The sequence below is a fragment of the Archocentrus centrarchus genome, chromosome 1 (genome assembly GCF_007364275.1).
Source record: "Archocentrus centrarchus isolate MPI-CPG fArcCen1 chromosome 1, fArcCen1, whole genome shotgun sequence".
NCBI lineage: Eukaryota > Metazoa > Chordata > Actinopteri > Cichliformes > Cichlidae > Archocentrus > Archocentrus centrarchus.
In genome coordinates this window covers 17,148,793-17,170,896 of record NC_044346.1, presented here as the reverse complement: position 1 = coordinate 17,170,896, position 22,104 = coordinate 17,148,793, and the positions used below count along the sequence as shown (strand labels likewise).

Sequence of the window (22,104 nt, the reverse complement as noted above, 5' to 3'; positions counted from 1 at the left end):
ACAATTTAAATAGAACACGCGCACGCTCAGATATTACTGGGAAACTATGGATCCCTAAGAGAAAATCCTTTTTCATCTAGGCACTATTGATCAACAGTACACATCACCTAGAACTAATGAAAACAAAAAAGAAATGCAAGGCTGCAAAAAAGCTTTTCCGCTGATATGTCCAGAGGATGAATGATCTTTGTCAGACCATCGGTCCCCCTGTGGGACATCAGTGATTCACTGCACAGGAGCTTTAAAGATGATCTCCAAAAGATCACTAGAAAACCAACTGCAACTCAAACTCACATCTGAAGGTACAAAGAGTTTTTTTAAAGAGTGAACTGTGCTAAAGATCTCTGTCCACACAACTATAAATCAATTAAAATCTTTGCCTTTAGGCATTAGACAACTAGGGACACGGCAAAGTGGCCTCCAGTCAGTGAACTATAGAGACACTTGTCTCATAATAACAACTACAAGCAAGACAAACATGTGGAACTTGTGTTTTTAGACATTCTCTGTTCCTTCTTGAGCACATTTACAACAGAGAACGTGTGTGCTATTCCTGCCAGGTGACCGTGGCAGGCTAATTTAATCCTTGGATGTACAGAGCTTCAATCAAGAGTATTCTGCTCTTTAGAATCATACACTGGATTTCAACAAATCATCAACCAGGAGGCATTCAGAGAAAAGCAGTCCGACTCTGAGAAGTGACGACACGTTTAGTCACAGCGATACTAAAAACAAGAAAGAAAAAGGAGAGTCTGTTCTGTGACTTTAGATGCTCACTTCATACATTTACACCTTTGATATTTAACAGGTATCACTCAACACAAACGGGCATTATAATGGGCACTTCTTTTCAAAGTGACTTCTCAAAAAGCCCAAGCCTACAGACTGGATTGCCATGCTGCAATGCTGGACACTGTTTTTGGTTTTTGTTTGTTTTTGTTTTTTTTTAAAAAAGGCTTTCAGTCAAGCATCATGCTATAAAAATCTTCAAAAAACAGTTTGTTATTTTTTGTTGCTGTTGTTGCAATGCATAACCTTTTACATTCATTATCAGTTTAGGCTTAAAGTGTGCGCCTTGTAAAAACTCAACACGAGGATTCAGAATGACATTGCCTTGCAAAAGCGGCAACAATCAACCGGGAGCATGTTAAAACGCACTCAATCCAAAGACAACAGTTGGATAATTATACAGTCTACTCATGTAACAGTCTGAAACAATAATGTATAAATACAATATCATAGTAAAGCTTTGCCACCTGCACTTTTAATCAAAGCCCCCCCCCTTTTTTTTATTAAGGGGGCAACATAAGACACAATGTATAAAACACTGACCCACTGAATCAATCTATGATATGGGAAGTAGGCTCCGATAAAAAATAAAAGGTCCTACTGATTGTTCCATAATGTTTAAGTGGCTAAAAAGATTTAAAAAAAAAAACATTTTAATTTAAAATGCATGAATTAGACAAATATTCCTTCTGTCCTGACCCACAGCTACTGATACAAGCTCCACTTCAGAGCTAAAATGCTGCTTTGTTGCATCATACAGAGAAACATGAAAAAAAAAATTCTAACAGTGGGTTTGGTTAGCATGCAGTGCATGTCTTTTTTTTTTTTCCAATGTAACTTTTATAATAGTGGCACAAACAAGAAAAGGGAAGAGAAAGGGTAATTATTTTTAAGTATTTTGAGCAATTTGCAGAGAAACAAATCCCACCTCCTCCACTGCAAATCAAATGATCGACTATAAATAATGAGAACTCTGAGGTTTTGGGTTCTCAAAATAAAATGCAGAGACCCCAAAAAACTTCATTACTCATCCGACCTGATAGCCTGCAAACATTTCTGTCTTAATCTATAGGCAGATGACAAATTAAAGGAAAACCCAGCACCCTCTGTCATCCTCTTGAGAGCAAGTTGCTGATATAGTTCACTTGTTCGCTTGATACAGCAGTCTCTTCCAGAATGTCCCCATCCACAGAGCAGTTCATGAGAGGTCACTGGATGGTTGGACGAGTAAGAAAATTATGTCAGTAATTTGCTATGGCCTTTGCAGTCACCTGATCTCAGCTTAGATAAACACCAATGGAAGATTTTGGAGATGTGTTAGACAGTACCTCTCTACAACCATCATCCAAATCTCTCTCTCTCTTTTTTTTTTTTAAGAATCGTGCGCCATCCCTTCAGTAGTTTTACAGAGATTTGTAGAATCAACGCTAAGGAGCACTGAAGCTGTTCTGGTAGCCCAAACCTTTACTAAGACAGTTTACTTTTTTCCCTTTAATTCGTCATTCATCTGCATAAGAATGCCATCTCACTTTTCCTACTTTTTATGACTGTTAACTTACAAGGTCTCCACAGTGATGATAGCCTCACTTGTATTGATGATGAAGCTGGAAGGGGAAGAGACGAGGCCACGCTGCTCCACGCAGTCGTCCAGCAGAGGCGACTGTGCGGCGACCTTCGTTCGCTGGGAACAGTCCACACTGTCCTGCAGCATATCTGCCTTCTCCCTTTCCTTCACATCTTTCCCTCCCTTATCAAAGTGCCCCTTTTTTGGCTCCTCATCCTCTTGTTGTCCTCTTTTCACGTGGCAGCGGCACACCTCGATACCCGAGTCACCGGTTAGCCGTCGATGCCGGAAGTGATCCTCCTCATCGTCTTCATCGTCCTCCTCCTCCTCCTCTTCTTTTTCCCTTTTTTGCTCCTCTTTCCTGTTACAATGCATGGAAGCAGCCATGTCTGATAAAAGGAGAGCCTGTTTAGGGGGTGAGTGCAGGGGTCTGGCATTTGGATCATGAGGTGACATCTCTTCTTTCACTCGCTGAAGAGCCATGGCTCCAAGTGGATCTGACGGGACAAGAGGATGGACTTGACCAGCAGGAATGGAAGATAAGAGCGCAAGGGGAGAAAGCGGGAGGCGAGAGGAGCGTGAAGGACGAGAGTGTAAAGTGAGAGAAAGTGGATGAGAGGCAGGTGCGACTCCTTCACTGCCATTAGAGGAACATCTCTCTACCGGTATGACATCTGGAGTGGCCACAGGTATAACATCAGGTGGAACCTGTGAGCGTGGGGATGGTGTCAGTGTGAAGGGGACCCCAACCCTTGGCACAATGGCTAGATCCCCCCCTGTTTCACTGGGTGTGGAGATGTGGCTACTGTCGTACATTTCATCCGTCACCTGGACAGAGAAGGAGGTGCTGGATGGGGAGGTGAGGGAGCAGGACTCGCAGGAGCAGCTGGTGTAGTTATCAGAGCTCTGAGAGGAGGTCAGACCACTGGGGCCGGGGCCCAGGTAGGGAGGGCAGGGGTGACGGTGGTGGTGATGATGGGGGTAAGAGGAGCTAGGACCCGCCGTGGTACCTCCCTGCAGTGCAAAGATGGAGCTGTAAGGCGGAGGAGGGGTGCTGGGCTGCGCAACAACCTCCTCATAAGAGGGCAACTTGAAGGAAGCCAGAAAACCTGTGATGGAAGAAACACAAAGCTTTAGGCTGTATATCCATGTGTCAACAAATCACCAAAAGAAACATGTGACGAGATCAGACAGCCGCAGGTTCAGCTCCAGGTTACCTTTTACATGTAAATTAGGTTTCACATGGGGTTATGTCCCCTGCACAGTCAAAGCTTCCTGTTCTCACACACTTAGGGTGGTACACTGGTGAAGGTGTAAGTGATGGAGCTTCACAGGAAGAATGGTATGGGGGTGTGAATCTGCTGGTGTCATGTTTCATGGGTTTGTTATTTTTGGAATTTATCCAAAACATCTAATTTAAAATTTATCCAAAAAATATCCAATATACTTATCCATTTCTGTTTTATGTCTGAAGGTACTTCTGTTATTCTAGCGTTTGATAATTTGATTCATATATTTGGCAGGTTAAGTTGTGAGCTCCTGTTTTGATTTCTTTATTATTCTATAGTGAGTTTCATTCTTTGTAATATTATTGAATCTGTGTTTGTACTTCATTCGTGTACTCGTAAAGAGTTTTAGTTTTTGTGTTTCTTTGTGTTTTGGTTTCTGTCTCAGGTTTATTATTCCAGCCTCCCCAGTGTTCCTTTTGTGTTGTGCTTTAGTGTGAGCTTCTTGTCGCCATCTTAAGTCATTTTCTTTTGGGTTATTTCTGGTTTTCTTGGATAGTTAGTTGTCTCTTGTGTCTTGCTTTGAGTTTTACTCCCCTCCTGTGATTATCCTTATTACTTTCAGCAGTGCCTTGTTCTCCACCAGTCTTCTACTTCCTATATTGTCCTGTTTATAATTAGTTCTGTCTTCCTTATAGTCTGCTGTTGTCCATCATATTTTCCCTTGAAAGTTTCCGTGCTCCTAGTTCCCATGTTTTGTTGGTTATTTTACTTCTGGACTATTCATCTTTTGTGTTGCCACATCTGGACTCAGCTTTATAATAAAACTCGTTTTTGTTCTACTCTACATTTGAGTCTGGCAGCTCATTGTCTGAGGTGTTGATGAGCAAGAGTACCCTCTGACATTTCTACCAATACTGCAGTGGGTACCTGCACCATTACAGTAAGCGTAAACGGATGTGGCTCTGTGATGAGATCACTGGCAGCGTGCGAAGTGACAACACTAGCAGATATACTGGGGCCCTAATGGGGCAAATGTCACAGGCTGACTGGCCAGTTTGCAACCCCGGCTGTGTGCGGCTGGGCTGAACAGGGGTTTTCCCCCCACGGCGGAGAGGTTTGTTGGACTAAATCCTGGGGCAAAACAGTATGCTGCTTATTTGCAGTTTATGGATCAGAAATTGTTCGATAAACTACATTTTTCAGAGATATATTTGAGAGATATTTACAGATAGTGAAGTTTAGATTACAAGCATTGGAAAAACATTGGAATTGTTCTTGATTGCATCTTTGCTCGGATGGCCGGGATTCTCAGTCTGTGTCTTCAGCTGGCTTTTCCTGTGCTGCATCACACATTGGTAATATGCAAACAGACTGATCTGCCCACCAAAAGAATTATAATGCACTTAAAGTGTGTGGAATTGATTTCATTTAGTATTCGAGAGCTACAGCAGAGAGCTACAGTGATTTGAAATGAAGTGAACATACTGAGGTCCAGCATTGACGAAGGGTAGTTACAAGCTCCATTGTAAGCGATCAGATTGATTTCTCTCTGCCTCTGCTGCTGCTGAATCCTCAGCTTGGCCCGGCGGTGGCGGTAAGCACAGAAACAGCTGAAGAGGATCAGCACTGTCCACAAGAGCCAGAACCCTGCAGAAAACAGGAAATGATAAAAAATAAAGAAATGATAAAAGAAAAAACAGTAACCTCCTGGTCTGTTATCTGAATTTCATCTCAGATCTACTTTGCTTACAAGAAGGTTCTTTTATTTTTTCCCCTCCAAAGAACATGCAGAGATTTGAGTGCATGCCTTCTTTTCAGACAACTGGCCTAAAGCAGGCAATTCAGCACATTATAAAATACTTAAAGATTATTTTAAATATTGAACCATGTAAAACAACATTAGCAGATTATGAGACCAGAACTCCAGAGCTACAAATGAGCATAATAGGAGACTTTTAATGCATCCTAGTGTTTTGAGTAATAAATGATGACCACAGCTATTAAATCGGAACCCTTTCCTCAGTGACACAGCAGAGAAGAAGCCGTCAGTTGACTCACACCAGAGTTCATAGTAGTAGGTACAGCAGCCCGTCTCCCCGCAGCAATGTCCCGTTTCACACAGGTATCCTGGACTGTTGTTCACTCCAGGACAGTACTTAGGATGCCTCACCATCTAGAAGACGAAACACAACACAATGTAACCATGGTGAAAATATTGTCATTGCAGCATGTTTCGGCCAACCTTTTTTTTCTATCAGAGCTTTATCCTAAACATACCATCGGTGTACATCCATATAAACCTTTGATCTGAGACAGGTGATGCGACCTCCATATTTCTGTGACCTTCTGTAATCACCTAGCTGAATTTCCAAACTCAACTTCCTCAGTAGCTATTGGTACTGAGGAAGTCGAGTTCTCCATCTGGAGAGTGCTTCAGGACTTCAGGGGCTCAAAAAGGCATTAAGCAGATTATACATTCTACTATATCACTAAGTAACAAAACATGCCTACTTATTAGCCATTAACTTATTAGGGAGTTTGTAAATGTATCCCAAGTAAATACTAGTATATTCCAAAATATTAGAATATAGTGAAAAAGTTTTTTTACTTAATTCAAAAAGGTAACCGTTCATATTCTATGTTCATTAAATGTAAATAAACCCTTTATGTGTTTTAACTTAGATGATTATTGCTTACAGCTCATGAAAAACCAGCTATTCTAATATTATGAGATACTAGATTTTTAAGTATTGAGTTTGAGTAAATTATTATTCAAACAGTATAAATACTGTGTATGTCTCGGTCTAGCTCAGTAAACACAACCACAAACATGCGGAAGACGGGATTTGACAGGTGTCCTGATGATGATCACTGAAAGCCTCAAAAAGGAGGGTAAGCTACAGAAGGTCACTGCTGAAAAGGGTGGCTGTTCACAGAAGCAAACAATGGAAAGTAGACTGGGAAGGAAAGTGTGGTAGGAAAAAATGCAGAAGCAACAAGGATGACAGCAACCATGAGAGGACTGTCAAGAAAAGTCTATTCAAAAACTCAAGAGAGCTTCACAGGGAGCGGACTGAAGCTGGAGTCAGTGCATCAAGAGCCACCACACAAAAACATCTTCAGGAAAGGTGTTACAAATGTTGCAGTCCTAAAATCAAACCACACCACCACAGAGACAACATCAGAAGCATCTTATCTGGGCTATAAAATGTCATAAAATGTCCTTTTCTTTAGAACTATGTTTGAAATTCCATTGTCTTTGTTTGTATTGGCAACATTTAGGAGTGCTACTGGTATATGGGGATTCCAAAAAAAGAAAATCCCATTATAGCTTGCATCTAAATATCATGTCACATTTGACCTCTGATCTCATTTTTACATTTCACATCTGCCTTTCTTTCAAGTTGACCCCAAAATGTGTTATATCTTTAAAGAAAGTATTGAAAGAAAGAGCTACCTAGTTAGTTAGAAATATACTGTAGTATAATATTATATAATAAGCTCAAGTTATGTCCAGTTATTTACAAATACATATTATCCATTACCTACTCCTACATAATGTTTGTAATCAAAGTAAACATCTGTCATGCTACCAGTCTCTGATTTTTACTCCACTACAAATTTCTTAAAGTACGGTTAAAGTGAAGAAAGAAAACAAAATGATGATATACAAAATGCAATATTATTCCCTTAAAAGTACTAATGATAAACACAGATTTTATGTGTACCTGAAACCCTAGAACCAAAACAATGAGTATTGTGACTACTCTCATATTAAATCACAGACATTTGTTTCATTGTTAACAGTTAACAATACAATTATTGCATCTGTAATCTTAGTTTTGACATGAGAGTATGTTCATTGGCAGCTACAGATCAAAATGTTTTTATTAAAAAAAAAAAAAAGGCTCCCACCTTATTAATTGTGCTCATTTCAATCTCTTTCACAGGCACCTATAATGAGAAAGGGAAGAAACTCAAACAAGTGTAAACCCAAACATTTAAAATGTACACGTCACAAAAAGCCAGTAAATTTCAAAGCTTGTATGGTATAATGATTTAGATGAGCTCAGGCACTTGAGCAAAACCATAAACCACACTAATAAAGTGCCGAGGAGAGGTTGCTAAATCTGTCGTGTGCATAGTTACCACACAAGATCTCAGTGCTAACAAATAATTATGCATTACTATAGCAACCACTGAGGAAAAGGCTCTGAGGCCTTTTTGTACCCATGTGGACAATATTTAGTTGTGGTTAAAAGGTTGAACTCCCTACCGTAGCTTCTTCAGTTACATCCAGACCTTGCAGGGACATAGTCATCTGACAAACGATAGAAGGAGAGAAAACAGTTAAAATGGAGAGGGAAAAAAAAGATATGTGTTGTTATTACAGCAATCTAAGCATATAAAAATGGCCACTAAAGACCCATTTTCCATTAAGAACCCAGTGGCAACTACACCCCCCCCCCCCCCCCCCCCCCCGGGCCTTTCAAGTAGAAGGAAGGTAAGGTCAATTGCTTTTTAACAAAAGCTATGTAGCAGGCCGATGATAAAACCTGTTAGTTAACCATTAGATATATAGAACTTGCATTTAAAAAAAAAGAAATCACCCTACATGTATTCCCAAAGCTCAGTTTCACTCATATCTTTATTGTCCATTCATCCATTCACTTCCGCTTATCCTGTTCAGGGTCGCGAGGGGGCTGGAGCCTATCCCAGCTGACGTAGGGCAAAAGGCAGGGTATACCCTGTACAGGTCGCCAGCCTGTCCCAGGTCCAACACAGAAGAACCATCCACACTCACATTCACACCTATGGGCAATTTAGAGTGGCCAATTAACCTAACCCCAGTAAGTGCATGTCTTTGGACTATGGGAGGAAACCCGGAGAAAAAAAACACAGACACGGGGAGAACATGCAAACTCCACACAGAGAGAGAGAGGACCGGGCCAGATGGTATTTTAACTGTTAACAATTCCAGCAACCCCTATGGAAAATACAACAAAGGAACAGTTTACCCTGCCTGGGATAGGGTTACCAGGGCCTGGCGCACCTAAACATATAGTGAGGGTGCGCTGGGAATGGGTGCGCTGGGAATGCCTGGGAGAAGTCCCGGTCCATGAGATTTTCAACTCCCACCTCTGGCAGAACTTTGACAGCATTCCGAGGGAGGCTGAGGACAATGAGTCCGAATGGACCATGTTCTACACCTCCATTGTTGAGGCTGCTGCTTAGAACTGTGGCTGCAAGGTGGTTGGTGCCTGTCATGGTGGTAATCCCTGAACCAGATGGTGATCACCGGAGGTGAAGGGAGTCATCACATTGAAGAAGGAGTCCTATTGGGTTTGGCTGGCCTGTGGGACTGCGGAGTCAGCTGACGGGTACTAACAGGCCAAGTGGAACACGGCTCAGGAGGTGGCCGAAGCAAAAACTCGGGTGTGGGAGGAGTTTGATGAGGCCATGGAAAAAGACTTTCGGACAGCTTGGAAGTGATTCTGGCAAACCGTCAGGCGACTCAGGAGAGGAAAGTGATGCTCTACTCACACAGTTTATAGTGCAGGTGGGGGCACTGCTGACTAGTCAGGTGGTGAAAGGAATACTTCAAGGACTTCCTTAATCCCACTGACATGCCTTCTGTAGTGAAAGCAGAGTCTGGGGACGAGAGGGATGACTTGCCCATCACTGGGGGTGAGGTCACTGAGGTGGTTATACAACTCCTTGGTAGCAGGGCCCCCTGGATGTACAAGATTCGCCCTGAGTTGCTGAAGGTTCTGGATGTTGTAGGGCAATATTGGTTGACACGCCTTTGCACCGTCGTTTGGAGATCTGGGGCAGTGCCACTAGATTAGCAACTATCGAGGGATCACACTCTCAGCCTCCCCAGTAAGGTCAATGCCTGGGTGCTGGAAAGGAGTGTCCGTCTGTTAGTCAAACCTCAGATTCAAGAGGTACAATGTGGTTTTCGTCCTGGTTGTGGAACGTTGGACCAGCTCTTTATCCTCTTGAGGATATTTGAGTGCGCGTGAGAGTTTGCCCAACCAGTCTACATGTGTTTTGTGGACTTGGAGAAGGCATCTGACCGTGTCCCTCGGGGTAACCTGTGAGGGGCGCTGCAGGAGTATTGGGTGTCTGGCCTGTTGTTGCCTGTGGTTGCTGTTGTACAACCGCAGCGAGTAAGACTCGTTTCCTGCGGGTGTTGGGCTTCGCCAGGGCTGCCCTTTGTCACCGATTCTGTTCATAATTTTTATGGACAGAATCTATAGGCATAGCCAAGTGACGGAAGGCTTCCGCCTTTGTGGCCTCAGAATCTCATCTCTGCTTTTTGTGGATGATGCCAATCCAATCCAATCCAATCCAACTTTATTTATACAGTGCTTTAAAAGACAACAAAGTTGAACAAAGCACTTTCCAGATAAAAGACAGCAATACAATACAGCACAAAAAAAAAAAAAAGATGCGGCCCTCTTGGCTTCACCAGGCAGTGGCCTGCAGCTCGCAGTGGAATGGTCACAGCCGAGTGTGAAGTGGCTGGCATGAGAATTAGCACCTCTGAGGCCATGGTCCTCAGCCAGAAACGGGTGATGTGCCCACTCCAGCTCAGCGACAAGTTGCTGCCCCAGGTGGAGGAGTTGAAGTATCTCAGGGTCTTGTTCATGAGTGACGACAGAAGGGAGTGGGAGATTGACAGACGGATTGGGGCTGCAGTGATCCAGATGCTGCACCGGTCCATTGTGGTGTAGAGGGAGCTGAGCATGAAAGCGAAGCTGTCAATTTACCAGTCAATCTATGTCCCTACCCTCGCCGAGGGTCATGAGCTTTGGGCAGTGACCGAAAGAACAAGATCACAAATACAAGCGGCAGAAATGCGCTTCCTCCGAAGGGTGGCTGGCCTCTTCCTTAGAGATAGGGTGAAGAGTGGAGCCATTGGAGAGGGTTTCAGAGTAGGAGCCAGTTGAGGTGGTTCGGGCATCTGACTAGGATGCCTCCTGGATGCCTCTTGGATGTGATGTTCCGGGCATGTCATACCAGGAGGAGGCCCCGGGGTAGACCCAGGACACGGTAGAGAGATTATATCTCTCAGCTGGCCTGGAAATGTCTTGGGGTCCCCCCGGAAGAGCTGGAGGAGGTGGCTGGGGAGAGGGAGGCCTGGGCTTCTCTGCTTATGGCTGCTGTCTCTGCGACCTGGCCCCAGATAAGTGGAAGAAAATGGATGGATGGATAGAAAATCCACTGTGGTGTTGTACAGAGGCAAAATTATTTAAAAAAAAAACAAAAAAAACAAACAAAGTGGCATTGCCTTTAAACCTATGGACGAAACTTTATGATTTCTGTCTCAATATCATCTCCAGTGGAAACTAACACTAAGTACGTTCAGGCTTCTGTAAATGTCAAGCAGGCCTGCTGAGAATAAAAGGAAAAAAAATGCCTCTGCGTATGAGTGTGTGTGTGTGTGTGTGTATGTGACTGTGTGCACTGGATGTGGGGTGACTGTAGAAACAATGTGAAGGCACTGGGGGGGGTTTGTTGCACACCAAAACCTGGAGCCTAGCAAACGAGACCTCTTTTGTTAACAAATGGATGCCGGTTCTGTGTTCAGCATAGGAAACAATGTTGGTCACAGTCTGCATTGTTTGTGTGTGTGTACAGTGCACACATGGCTGTGCAGACGCAGCTATTACCAGGTTCAGAATCACCTCTGTTGTTTATTTACAGTCACAAAAGCCAGCAAGCTAAACTTTCATAAACAATCTAACTCCACATGCTGCTCTGACAGTAAACCAGTGACACCAGAAGATATTTAACCAACAGACACTCAAATTTACTGTTTTTTACAATAGTACAGTACGAGTTGAGTGTGTCCAAACTTTTGACTTCTACTGTATATTGCACACACCTTTGCATTAGTGTATAGTATACACTTGCAAACAGCTGATGCACCCACAGGGCAATTAATACTGCATCACAAAACATTATATGACACTGATGGAAGAGCATCAACTAAACAAGGACAGACAGGCTCCAAACAAGTAACTGGAACTGTAGCAGGCACAGGAAAGGTTATATAATTCACTTTTACTTGTCAGAAATTGGTGTGGTTGCAAGTAGAAATATGTGGCAATGATCACATCAGCTTTCCACAAAGTGGTTTTATGGAAATGTTAACATTTTCATAAAAATGCATTCTGGAATCTAATCTTGATGTACCAACCAGGCAAAATCTTTGCCTCCACATGTCTGTGTGGATGTCTGTGTGCCTGCCTGTTTTTTTGTGTTTTTTTTTTTTTAACCACACGGACTTGTCCACAAAAATAACATTGCAATATATCAACTACACATGCACCCCAGGCAGGGGACTCCAAAGAAGCATAACAGGAATGACTACTCAGATGTTAGGTCTCCAGCTGTCCATGTCTGCAGTGGAGTATAGACCCTTTTACAGCCTACGTCATCAAAGGATGTGCGCGCATTTTGGCAACGGAAGTGAACTGCTACTCCATTCAAATCAATAAGAACAAGAAGACTGCGCAGCGTTTAAACGTGATTTAAAAGTGATATCAGCATCAAAATGTCTGGCTGTTGCGTGTTTGGCTGTCGGAATTTCTACTCTACCAAAAGTGGACTGATGTTGTACCAAATCCCACGGGATCACGGCTGTTTGAGATAAAACGGCATCTGTGGTTGCAAGCCATCAAATGTACTGATAAAAATTGGACTGAGGACACGATCAGAAATGCATTTGAAGCACCCATTTTATATCAGGTAAAGTTATTTATCTTCCATTGTTTATACCGGGATGTCAGGTATCTAAAGTAAACAGCATTAGCTGGTAGGCTATTTGGCTTTTAAACTGTAGTGTGGCTGGCTATTTACAGGTGAGGCATTGCTGGACCCAGAGTCCTGATTTTTAAATTAATATTTAATTGCACTATAGATTACAAAATGCAGTGCCAGTCAAAAGTCTGAGCAGACTTGCATATGAATGGTTGAGCGTGTCTCACAGTGTGACTGGAACAGTATATATATTTTTTTCATTGTAAATCAATAATACCTACAGTCGGAAAACTCTTAGCAAGCTAGAAAAGCAGTTTGACGAAGTACTCCCGCCATGCACAGTTTGCTGTGAGGACATAGTTCTCTGACTTGTTTACAATGGCCCGAGCCTCATACACAGCGGTCCTGTTTCCTTGTCTTTGACTTGGAAGAACTTCTGCCTTCAAGACACAAAACTCCAAGTCTGTGTCATGATATTTGGCATTCGTACACGGTTGCAAACAACATAACTGTACGCATCCAGTGACTTATATGCGCTGCAACTTCTCTCCGGTGTATATGCTGGGTTCTCCACTAAATACACGTATATATATCCGCCCACAGACACTGGGCCACTTGCTAACGTACCACAGAGATCGGAGTCGGTTGCTGGTGGTCAAAATTATTTTTTGCAGGTAGTTTTCACAATCTTTCCTTGATAATCCCTTCTCATAGATTAAACGCTATTGAACTCCGCCGTATTTCCGTTGCCAAAATGCGCGCGTATCGCTACCAGCGTCATCATTGTTTACAAACAGTAAAAGGGTCTATAATTTAGGCTCAAGTCTATTGCAGCGTAACTAAGAGATGGTTGAGGGTCACCTGATCAGGCCTAGCTTTATCAAAAAGGAAAGTTTCAAGCCTTAAAAGGTAGAGAGGGTGTCTGTCTCCCAAATCCAAACTGGGAACTGGTTCCACGGTTCCACAGGAGAGGCCTGATAGCTGAAGTCTCTGCCTCCCATTCTACTTTTAGAAACTCTAAAGTAAGTCTGCAGTCTGAGAGCAAAGTGCTCTGTTGGGATAAAATGATACTATGAGGTCTTTAAGGTATAATAGTAAAAAGAAGGATTAGAAATTGAATTCTGGACAATTCTTTTATCTGTTACCAATTCTGTTGCATATGCCAGTGTCAAATATAACCTCATCTGGGCACTTAGCCTATAGTGACAGGCTAAACACTAGAGTCAAGACAGGAAATGTTCTGACATCAATAACATCAGGCTGAGTTCCTATGTGCTTCCTGAGAGGTAAGCCCACAACATGGCATATAAGCATAAAGAGAAGTCATTCAGGCTTCCTCAGATACCACAGACTAACCACAAATGATTTCCACCCAAGGGTCCTGAAAGGTCTCTGTAGCTTTCCTTTTGGCTGCAGTGCTACCTCCTTTTAGACGATTGCTTTATGATATTTTTATGGTATTTGTTTTAAATGTTTTTAGTTATTTTATGTTATTTATTGTCTTTTAATGTTTTTATTTATTTATTTATTTCAATTTTTTTATTTGAGTATGGTCCTTGGGGTTATAGATCTTGTACAGCACTTTGGTCAACGTTGTTGTTTTAAATGTGCTTTATAAATAAACTTGATTTGACTTTACTTACAAAAACCTCCAGAAGAATCAAGAGAAAAATGAGTGACTTGAATTTGAAAGGAAATTGTAAGGAAGAAAACACAAAGCTCCTGCTCCCAGTGTGTGAAAATATCATCCTTTTGCTTTCAAATGTTTTCTTAGAAAAGCCGACCAGTTCCCAAAGATTAAAAAGTAAAAATTCCCTGTTCATGAACATCAGACAGATCCGGTTCCTTAGAGCAGGAAGAACATTCAGGAGGCTTGAATGTTATCCACAAATATTTACTGCAGCAAGCTCAACCAAGGAGAACAGATTGCAGCAACACAGGTCAACATGTGAAGCCAGTGTCCATTCTGGCAACATGACACATTTCCACAAAATGAGCCATTCATGTGTACTGCACTCTCAGAACACAGGGCATTACATATGTGGCAGTGCTATAGAAAAGATTTTTTCTTGATTTTATTTTTTACTAAATTAGACAAAGATAACATGAGTAAAGAAAGACTAAAGAACTGCAGGCCTCACTTGACCTCACACTCACATTCACTCAATATTCTGTGGACTGACAAGACAAAAGTTTAACTTTTTGGAAGGTTTGTGTCCTGTTACATCTGGAATAAAACTAATACAACATTTCATAAAAAGAACATCACACCAACAGTCAAACATCGTGTGATGGTCTGGGACTATTTTCCTGCTTCAAGACCTGGATGACTTGCTGTAATTGAGGGAAACATGAATTCTGCTCTTTATCAGAAAATCCTGAAGGTGAATGTCTGGCCATCAGTTCGTGCTCTGAAGCTAAAGCTCACTTGGGTTATGCAGCAGGACAATGACCCAAAACACACCAGCAAGTCCCCATCTGAATGACTCAAAAAAGGTTTTGGAGTGGCCGATTCAAAGTCTGGACTTAAATCTGATTCGGATACTTTGGTCTGACCTCAAACAGACTGTTCATGCTCAAAAACCCTCCAATGTGGCTCCAACTTTCCCAACTAAAATGTCTTAACATTGAACATTAATGTGAATTAAGTTAAATCTAAACTCACTCTAAATTCGGGTTTTCTTTGCAGTGAGTTCATTTTCTATGAACTTCTCTTATCCTTAAGCGAACTTCTTTGGCAATACCTTAATAATGTCAATGGCTTGAATTTCATTTTATACAGTGGCTTGCAAAAGTATTCATACCCCTTGAACTTTTCCATATTTTATCACATTACAATCACAAACATAAATGTATTTCACTGGAATTTAATGTGAAAGACAACACAAAGTGGTATACAATTGTGAAGTGGAACGAAAATTATACATGATTCAAAACATTTTTTACAAATAAAAAAACTGAAAAGTGCTGTGTGCAAAAGTATTGAGCCCCCCTGAGTCAATACTTTTGCTGCAATTACAGCTGCAAGTCTTTTAGAGTATCTCTCCACCAGCTTTGCACATCTAGTAATTTTTGCCCAAATATACAAAAAAAAAACACAAAAAAAACCCTGAATGCAATCATTTGTAAATCTCATACAATCCATATTTTATTCATAATAAAACATAGAAAGTTTGTTTAAACTGAGAAAAATTACATTTCAAGAAAAATATTAGCTCATTTTGAATTTGATTGCAGCAACATCTCAAAAAGTTGAGGTAGGGCTATTTTTACAACTGTGTAGCATCCCTTCTTTTAATAACAGTCTGTAAACATCTGGGAACTGACGAGAGCAGCTGCTGGACTTTTGGGAGACAAATGTTGTCCCATTCTTGTCTGATATAGCTAGCTGCTCAAAGGTCCTGGGCTTTCTTTCTTGTAGTTTCTGTTTTATGATGCACCAAATGTTTTCATTTGGTGAAAGGTCTGGAAAAGACATCGTCTGGATGAAAGCATATGCTGCTGCAAAATCTGTATATAGCTTTCAGCAATGATGGGGTCTATCCAGATGGCCAAGCTGCCAATTCCATAGACATTAATGCACTCCCAGAACATCGGGAGGCTTTTAAACTGAGCGCTAGCACTAATAAGAAGCTAGATGATCCCTCTCCTCTTTAGTCTGGAGGATCCGTTGTCCATGTTTTCCAAAAAGAATTTCACATTTTGATTTGGAAATCAAGACATTTGATTTCCACTTTGCTTCAGTCCATTTTAAATGAACTTTGGCCCAGAGAAGACAGCGATGTTTCTGGATCATGTTCGCATATGACTTCTTCTGTTGCACAATAGAGCTTTAACCTGCACTTGTGGATGGCACGGTGAACTGTGTTCACAGACAGTAATTTCGGGATGTGTTCCTGAGCCCGTGCATTGCGGTTTTTCCACGACAGAATCATGACTGTTTTTTATGCAGTACTGCCTGAGGACCCAAAGATCACCAAAAAAAAATCTCAAACATAACAGTGAAAAATTATCTCCATATCATGCCAGACATTAGCAAGTAGTTACCAATTTATGCATCAAGCCATTACAAAGCAACCTTCCTATTGCACAGGAATATAACCTGATGAGTAACCAGTTATTTACAAATACATATTATCCATTACCTGCTCCTAAATAATACTTGTAATCAAAGTAAACATCTGTCATGCTACCAGTCTCTGATTTTTACTGCACTACAAACCTCTTAAAATACATTTAAAAAGAAGAAAGAAAACAAAATGATTATATACAAAATGCAATATTATTCCCTTAAAAGTACTAATGATAAACACAGATTTTATGTGTACCTGAAACCCTAGAACCAAAAACAATGAGTATTGTGACTACTCTCATATTAAATCACAGACATTTGTTTCATTGTTAACAGTTAACAATACAATTATTGCATCTGTAATCTTAGTTTTGACATGAGAGTATGTTCATTGGCAGCTACAGATCAAAATGTTTTTATTTAAAAAAAAAAAAAAGGCTCCCACCTTATTAATTGTGCTCATTTCAATCTCTTTCACAGGCACCTATAATGAGAAAGGGAAGAAACTCAAACAAGTGTAAACCCAAACATTTAAAATGTACACGTCACAAAAAGCCAGTAAATTTCAAAGCTTGTATGGTATAATGATTTAGATGAGCTCAGGCACTTGAGCAAAACCATAAACCACACTAATAAAGTGCCGAGGAGAGGTTGCTAAATCTGTCGTGTGCATAGTTACCACACAAGATCTCAGTGCTAACAAATAATTATGCATTACTATAGCAACCACTGAGGAAAAGGCTCTGAGGCCTTTTTTTACCCATGTGGACAATATTTAGTTGTGGTTAAAAGGTTGAACTCCCTACCGTAGCTTCTTCAGTTACATCCAGACCTTGCAGGGACATAGTCATCTGACAAAAGATAGAAGGAGAGAAAACAGTTAAAATGGAGAGGGAAAAAAAAGATATGTGTTGTTATTACAGCAATCTAAGCATATAAAAATGGCCACTAAAGACCCATTTTCCATTAAGAACCCAGTGGCAACTACACCCCCCCCCCCCCCCCCGCCCCCCCCCCGGAAGGAAGGTAAGGTCAATTGCTTTTTAACAAAAGCTATGTAGCAGGCAGATGATAAAACCTTCCCCTGTGCTCTCCCTCTTTGAAGCACGTACCTGTAAATACCACTTATTTTCATTACTCGTTAATCTGTTAGTTAACCATTAGATTTATACAACATGTATTAAAACAAGCACCCCACATGTATTCCCCAAAGCTCAGTTTCACTCATATCTTTATTGTTTGATTTAAAGTCCACTGTAGTGGTGTACAGAGGCAAAATTACCAAAAAAAAAAAAAAAATGATGTTATTTATGACTGAACATTTCCTGTCTTGACAAAAGACACAAAATGTTCATAAGGCAAAAAACCATAGGTTTTCATTGCCTTTAAACCTATGGACGAAACTCTTTGATTTCTGTCTCAATATCATCTCCAGTGGAAACTAACACTATAAGTACATTTATGCTTCTGTAAATGTCAAGCAGACCTGCTGAGAATAAAAGGAAAAAATGCCTCTGGGTGTGTGTGTGTGTGTGTGTGTGTGTGTGTGTGTGTGTGTGTGTGTGTGTGTGTGTGTGTGTGCGTGCGCGCGACTATAGAAACAATGTGAAGGCACTGGGGGGGGGTTTGTTGCACACCAAAACCTGGAGCCTAGCAAACGAGACCTCTTTTGTTAACAAATGGATGCCAGTTCTGTGTTCAGCATAGGAAACAATGTTGGTCACAGTCTGCATTGTTTGTGTGTGCGTACAGTGCACACATGGCTGTGCAGACGCAGCTATTACCAGGTTCAGAATTTACAGTCACAAAAGCCAGCAAGCTAAACTTTCATAAATTCCACATGCTGCTCTGACAGTAAATGAGTGACAGCAGAAGATAATTTACTGTTTTTTACTATAGTACAGTACCAGTAAAAGTTTGGACACACTCAACCATTCATATGAATGGTTGAGTGTGTCCAAACTTTTGGCTCGTACTGTATATTGCACACACCTTTGCATTAGTGTATAGCATACACTTGTAAACAGCTGATGCACCCGCAGGGCAATTAATACTGCATCACAAAACATTATGTGACACTGATGGAAGAGCATCAACTAAACAAGGACAGACAGGCTCCAAACAAGTAACTGGAACTGTAGCAGGCACAGGAAAGGTTATATAATTCACTTTTACTTGTCAGAAATTGGTGTGGTTGCAAGTAGAAATATGTGGTAATGATCACATCAGCTTTCCACAAAGTGGGTTTATGCATTTTGGAATCTAATCTTGATGTACCAACCAGGCAAAATCTTTGCCTCCACATGTCAAAATTTCAATGTCATTTTCAATTTTAAATATACAACTCCAGTTCACAGTAACAGTTGTCTCAGGGTGCTTAATATTGTAGGTTAAAGAGCCCGCATTATTAGTGAGAGAACCCCAACAATCAGGCGATCCCCTATGAGGAAGCATTTGGTGACAGTGAGAAGGAAAAGCTCCCTTTTAACAGGAAGAGAGCTCAAGCAGAAGCAGGCTCGGTAAGGGGCAGCCATCTACCATGATCAGTTTGGAGTAGAGGGGAAAGAGAAAAAAGGGGAGCACAGGGAGCCCACAAACAGGACAATAAACTGTGAGAGAGTAAACAAAAGTTTATGACATACAGTAGTGGTGTATAAATGCACGCTGAGTGGAAGAGGAGTGCTCTTCCACTCCCCAGGCCTGAAGCCTGGAATATATTTTCTGCGTCTGTCAGTCCACTTGGGTCGAAATGACATAAATTTCATCATCAAACAGTGAGTGCGAGGGTCCGTTTGGATGTCTGTGTGCCTGCCTGTGTGTTTTGTTTTTTTTTTAAAACCACACGGACTTGTCCACAGAAATTACACTGCAATATATCAACTACGCATGCACCCCAGGCAGGGGACTCCAAAGAAGCATAACAGGAATGACTACTCAGATGTTGGGTCTCCAGCTGTCCATGTCTGCAGTGGAGTATAATTTAGGCTCAAGTCTATTGCAGCATAACTAAGAGATGGTTGAGGGTCACCTGATCAGGCCTAACTATAAGCTTTATCAAAAAGGAAAGCTTTTAGCCTAAAAAGGTAGAGAGGGTGTCTGTCTCCCAAATCCAAACTGGGAACTGGTTCCACGGTTCCACAGGAGAGAGGCCTGATAGCTGAAGGCTCTGCCTCCCATTCTACTTTTAGAAACTCTAGGAACCACAAGTAAGTCTGCAGTCTGAGAGCAAAGTGCTCTGTTGGGATAAAATGATACTATGAGGTCTTTAAGGTATAATAGTAAAAAGAAGGATTAGAAATTGAATTCTGGACAATTCTTTTATCTGTTACCAATTCTGTTGCATATGCCAGTGTCAAATATAACCTCATCTGGGCACTTAGCCTATAGTGACAGGCTAAACGCTAGAGTCAAGACAGGAAATGTTCTGACATCAATAACATCAGGCTGAGTTCTTATGTGCTTCCTGAGAGGTAAGCCCACAACATGGCATATAAGCATAAAGAGAAGTCATTCAGGCTTCCTCAGATACCACAGACTAACCACAAATGATTTCCACCCAAGGGTCCTGAAAGGTCTCTGTAGCTTTCCTTACAAAAACCTCCAGAAGAATCAAGAGAAAAATGAGTGACTTGAATTTGAAAGGAAATTGTAAGGAAGAAAACACAAAGCTCCTGCTCCCAGTGTGTGAAAATGTCATCCTTTTGCTTTCAAATGTTTTCTTAGAAAAGCCGACCAGTTCCCAAAGATTAAAAAGTAAAAATTCCCTGTTCATGAACATCAGACAGATCCGGTTCCTTAGAGCAGGAAGAACATTCAGGAGGCTTGAATGTTATCCACAAATATTTACTGCAGCAAACTCAACCAAGCAGAACAGATTGCAGCAACACAGGTCAACATGTGAAGCCACTGTCCATTCTGGCAACATGACACATTTCCACAAAATGAGCCATTCATGTGTACTGCACTCTCAGAACACAGGGCATTACATATGTGGCAGTGCTATAGAAAAGATTTTTTATTCTGTGTACTACATCTGGCATAAAAATAACAGCATTTCATAAAAAGGTCACAATACCAACAGTCAAACATGGTGGTGGCAGTGTGATGGTCTGGGGCTATTTTCCTGCTTCAGGACCTGGACAACTTGCTGTAATTGAGGGAAACATGAATTCTGTCTGCAAGTCCCCAAGCTCCAAAAAAAAAAAAAAAAAAAAATGAAGGTTTTGTAGTGGCCTTGTCAAAGTCCTGACTTATATCTGATTCAGATGCTTTGGTCTGACCTCAAACAGACTGTTCATGCTCAAAAACCCTCCAATGTGGCTAAATTAAAACAATTCTGCAAAGAAGAGTGGGCCAAAATTCCTCCACAGCGATGTGAAAGACTCAATGCCAGTTATCACAAATGCTTGATTGCAGTTCTTGCTGCTAAGGGTGGCACAACCAGTTATTAAGTTTAGGGGCAGTTATGTTTTCCACACAAGGTCAAGTAGGTTTGGATAACTTTTTCCCTTAATACACAAAATCATAATTTAAAAATAGCATTTTGTATTTACTCAGGTTATCTTTGTCTAATATTAAAATTTGTTTGATAATCTGAAACATGTGTGACAAATACGCAAAAAGGCTGCAAATACTTTTTCACAGCACTTATCCATATTAGCTCGGCATGGTCCTTGTCCTAAACTAAGAAAAGCCAAGTCCTGCAGGTATTTAGTGTCGCCAGACAGACGCTGAGTCACTGCATTCCTGCATGTATGCTCAGTAAAGCACCACTGAGTGACTCCAGTAAGTGACCTCTGAGTGACCCTGCCTCAGAGTGAACTCTTGTCACCCTACCTAAGGAAATAATTATTTAGGAACTGAATACAAACACCCAGTCAATCTGCATGTCAAAGAAACTACACAGTAACACTAGCAATCAAGGGTTTGCAGTCAGGAACACATCCCACTGAAGATGGTTGAACCAGGTGACCAGATGTCTCTAACAAACAGAAAGCAACATTAGGCCCCGTTTACACAAGAATGTTTTCAGTGGAAACGGTGTCGTTTGACCATTTTCGAAAAGTAACACGTTCAGATGGAAATGTTTCAAAAATTATCTAAATTTAGACGGAGACGCAAGACGCTGAAAACATCGTCGTTCTCATTGCAGGCCACAAGTTGGCGGTGTGGCTATAGGAATCACAACCACAGTGTCCCAGTACCCACATTTTCATGCTGTTCTCGTGTAAACGGGAGGCTGAAACAAATCAAAACTTTACCATTTTCACCTGAGGCCCCATTTACACAAGAACGCTTTCAGTGGAAACAGTGTCGTTTTGCCATTTTTGTTTTCGAATTGTAATGTGTTCAGACGGAAACGTTTCAGAAACCATCTCCGTTTACACAGAAACCCAAGACGTTAAAAACGCTGTATTTCCCATTGCCAGTCCACAAGTTGGCGGTGTGGATATAGGAACTGCAACCATAATGCACATGTCCAAGTGCCCCCATTTTCAAGAAGTAGCGTTTTCACTTCTTTACACAGAAACGGAGACCGGAACTTTTCGAAAATGCTCCACTCTGGAGTTTTCAAAAAGAATCGTTTTTGCGCTGTTCTCGTGTAAACGGGAGGCTGAAACACATCAAGACTTCACCGTTTTCATCTGAAAACGTTCTCGTGTAGGCCCGCCTGTGAG

The 22,104-nt window shown here is 41.4% G+C and overlaps 1 protein-coding gene across 1 annotated transcript in view; it reads right to left on the bottom strand.

Moving 5' to 3' along the window:
* Window positions 1-2,344: 2,344 nt before the first annotated feature.
* The window catches only part of LOC115792676 (uncharacterized), a 31,703-nt gene continuing 11,943 nt past the window's right edge, over window positions 2,345-22,104 (bottom strand). The window contains exons 2-8 of the mRNA XM_030747337.1: window positions 17,233-17,277; window positions 16,872-16,910; window positions 7,859-7,903; window positions 7,498-7,536; window positions 5,641-5,755; window positions 5,068-5,229; window positions 2,345-3,462 (exon numbers count right to left, since the gene is read on the bottom strand). Coding sequence (XP_030603197.1) covers window positions 2,345-3,462; window positions 5,068-5,229; window positions 5,641-5,755; window positions 7,498-7,536; window positions 7,859-7,903; window positions 16,872-16,910; window positions 17,233-17,277 — 1,563 coding nt within the window. The remainder of the gene's footprint in view (window positions 3,463-5,067; window positions 5,230-5,640; window positions 5,756-7,497; window positions 7,537-7,858; window positions 7,904-16,871; window positions 16,911-17,232; window positions 17,278-22,104) is intronic.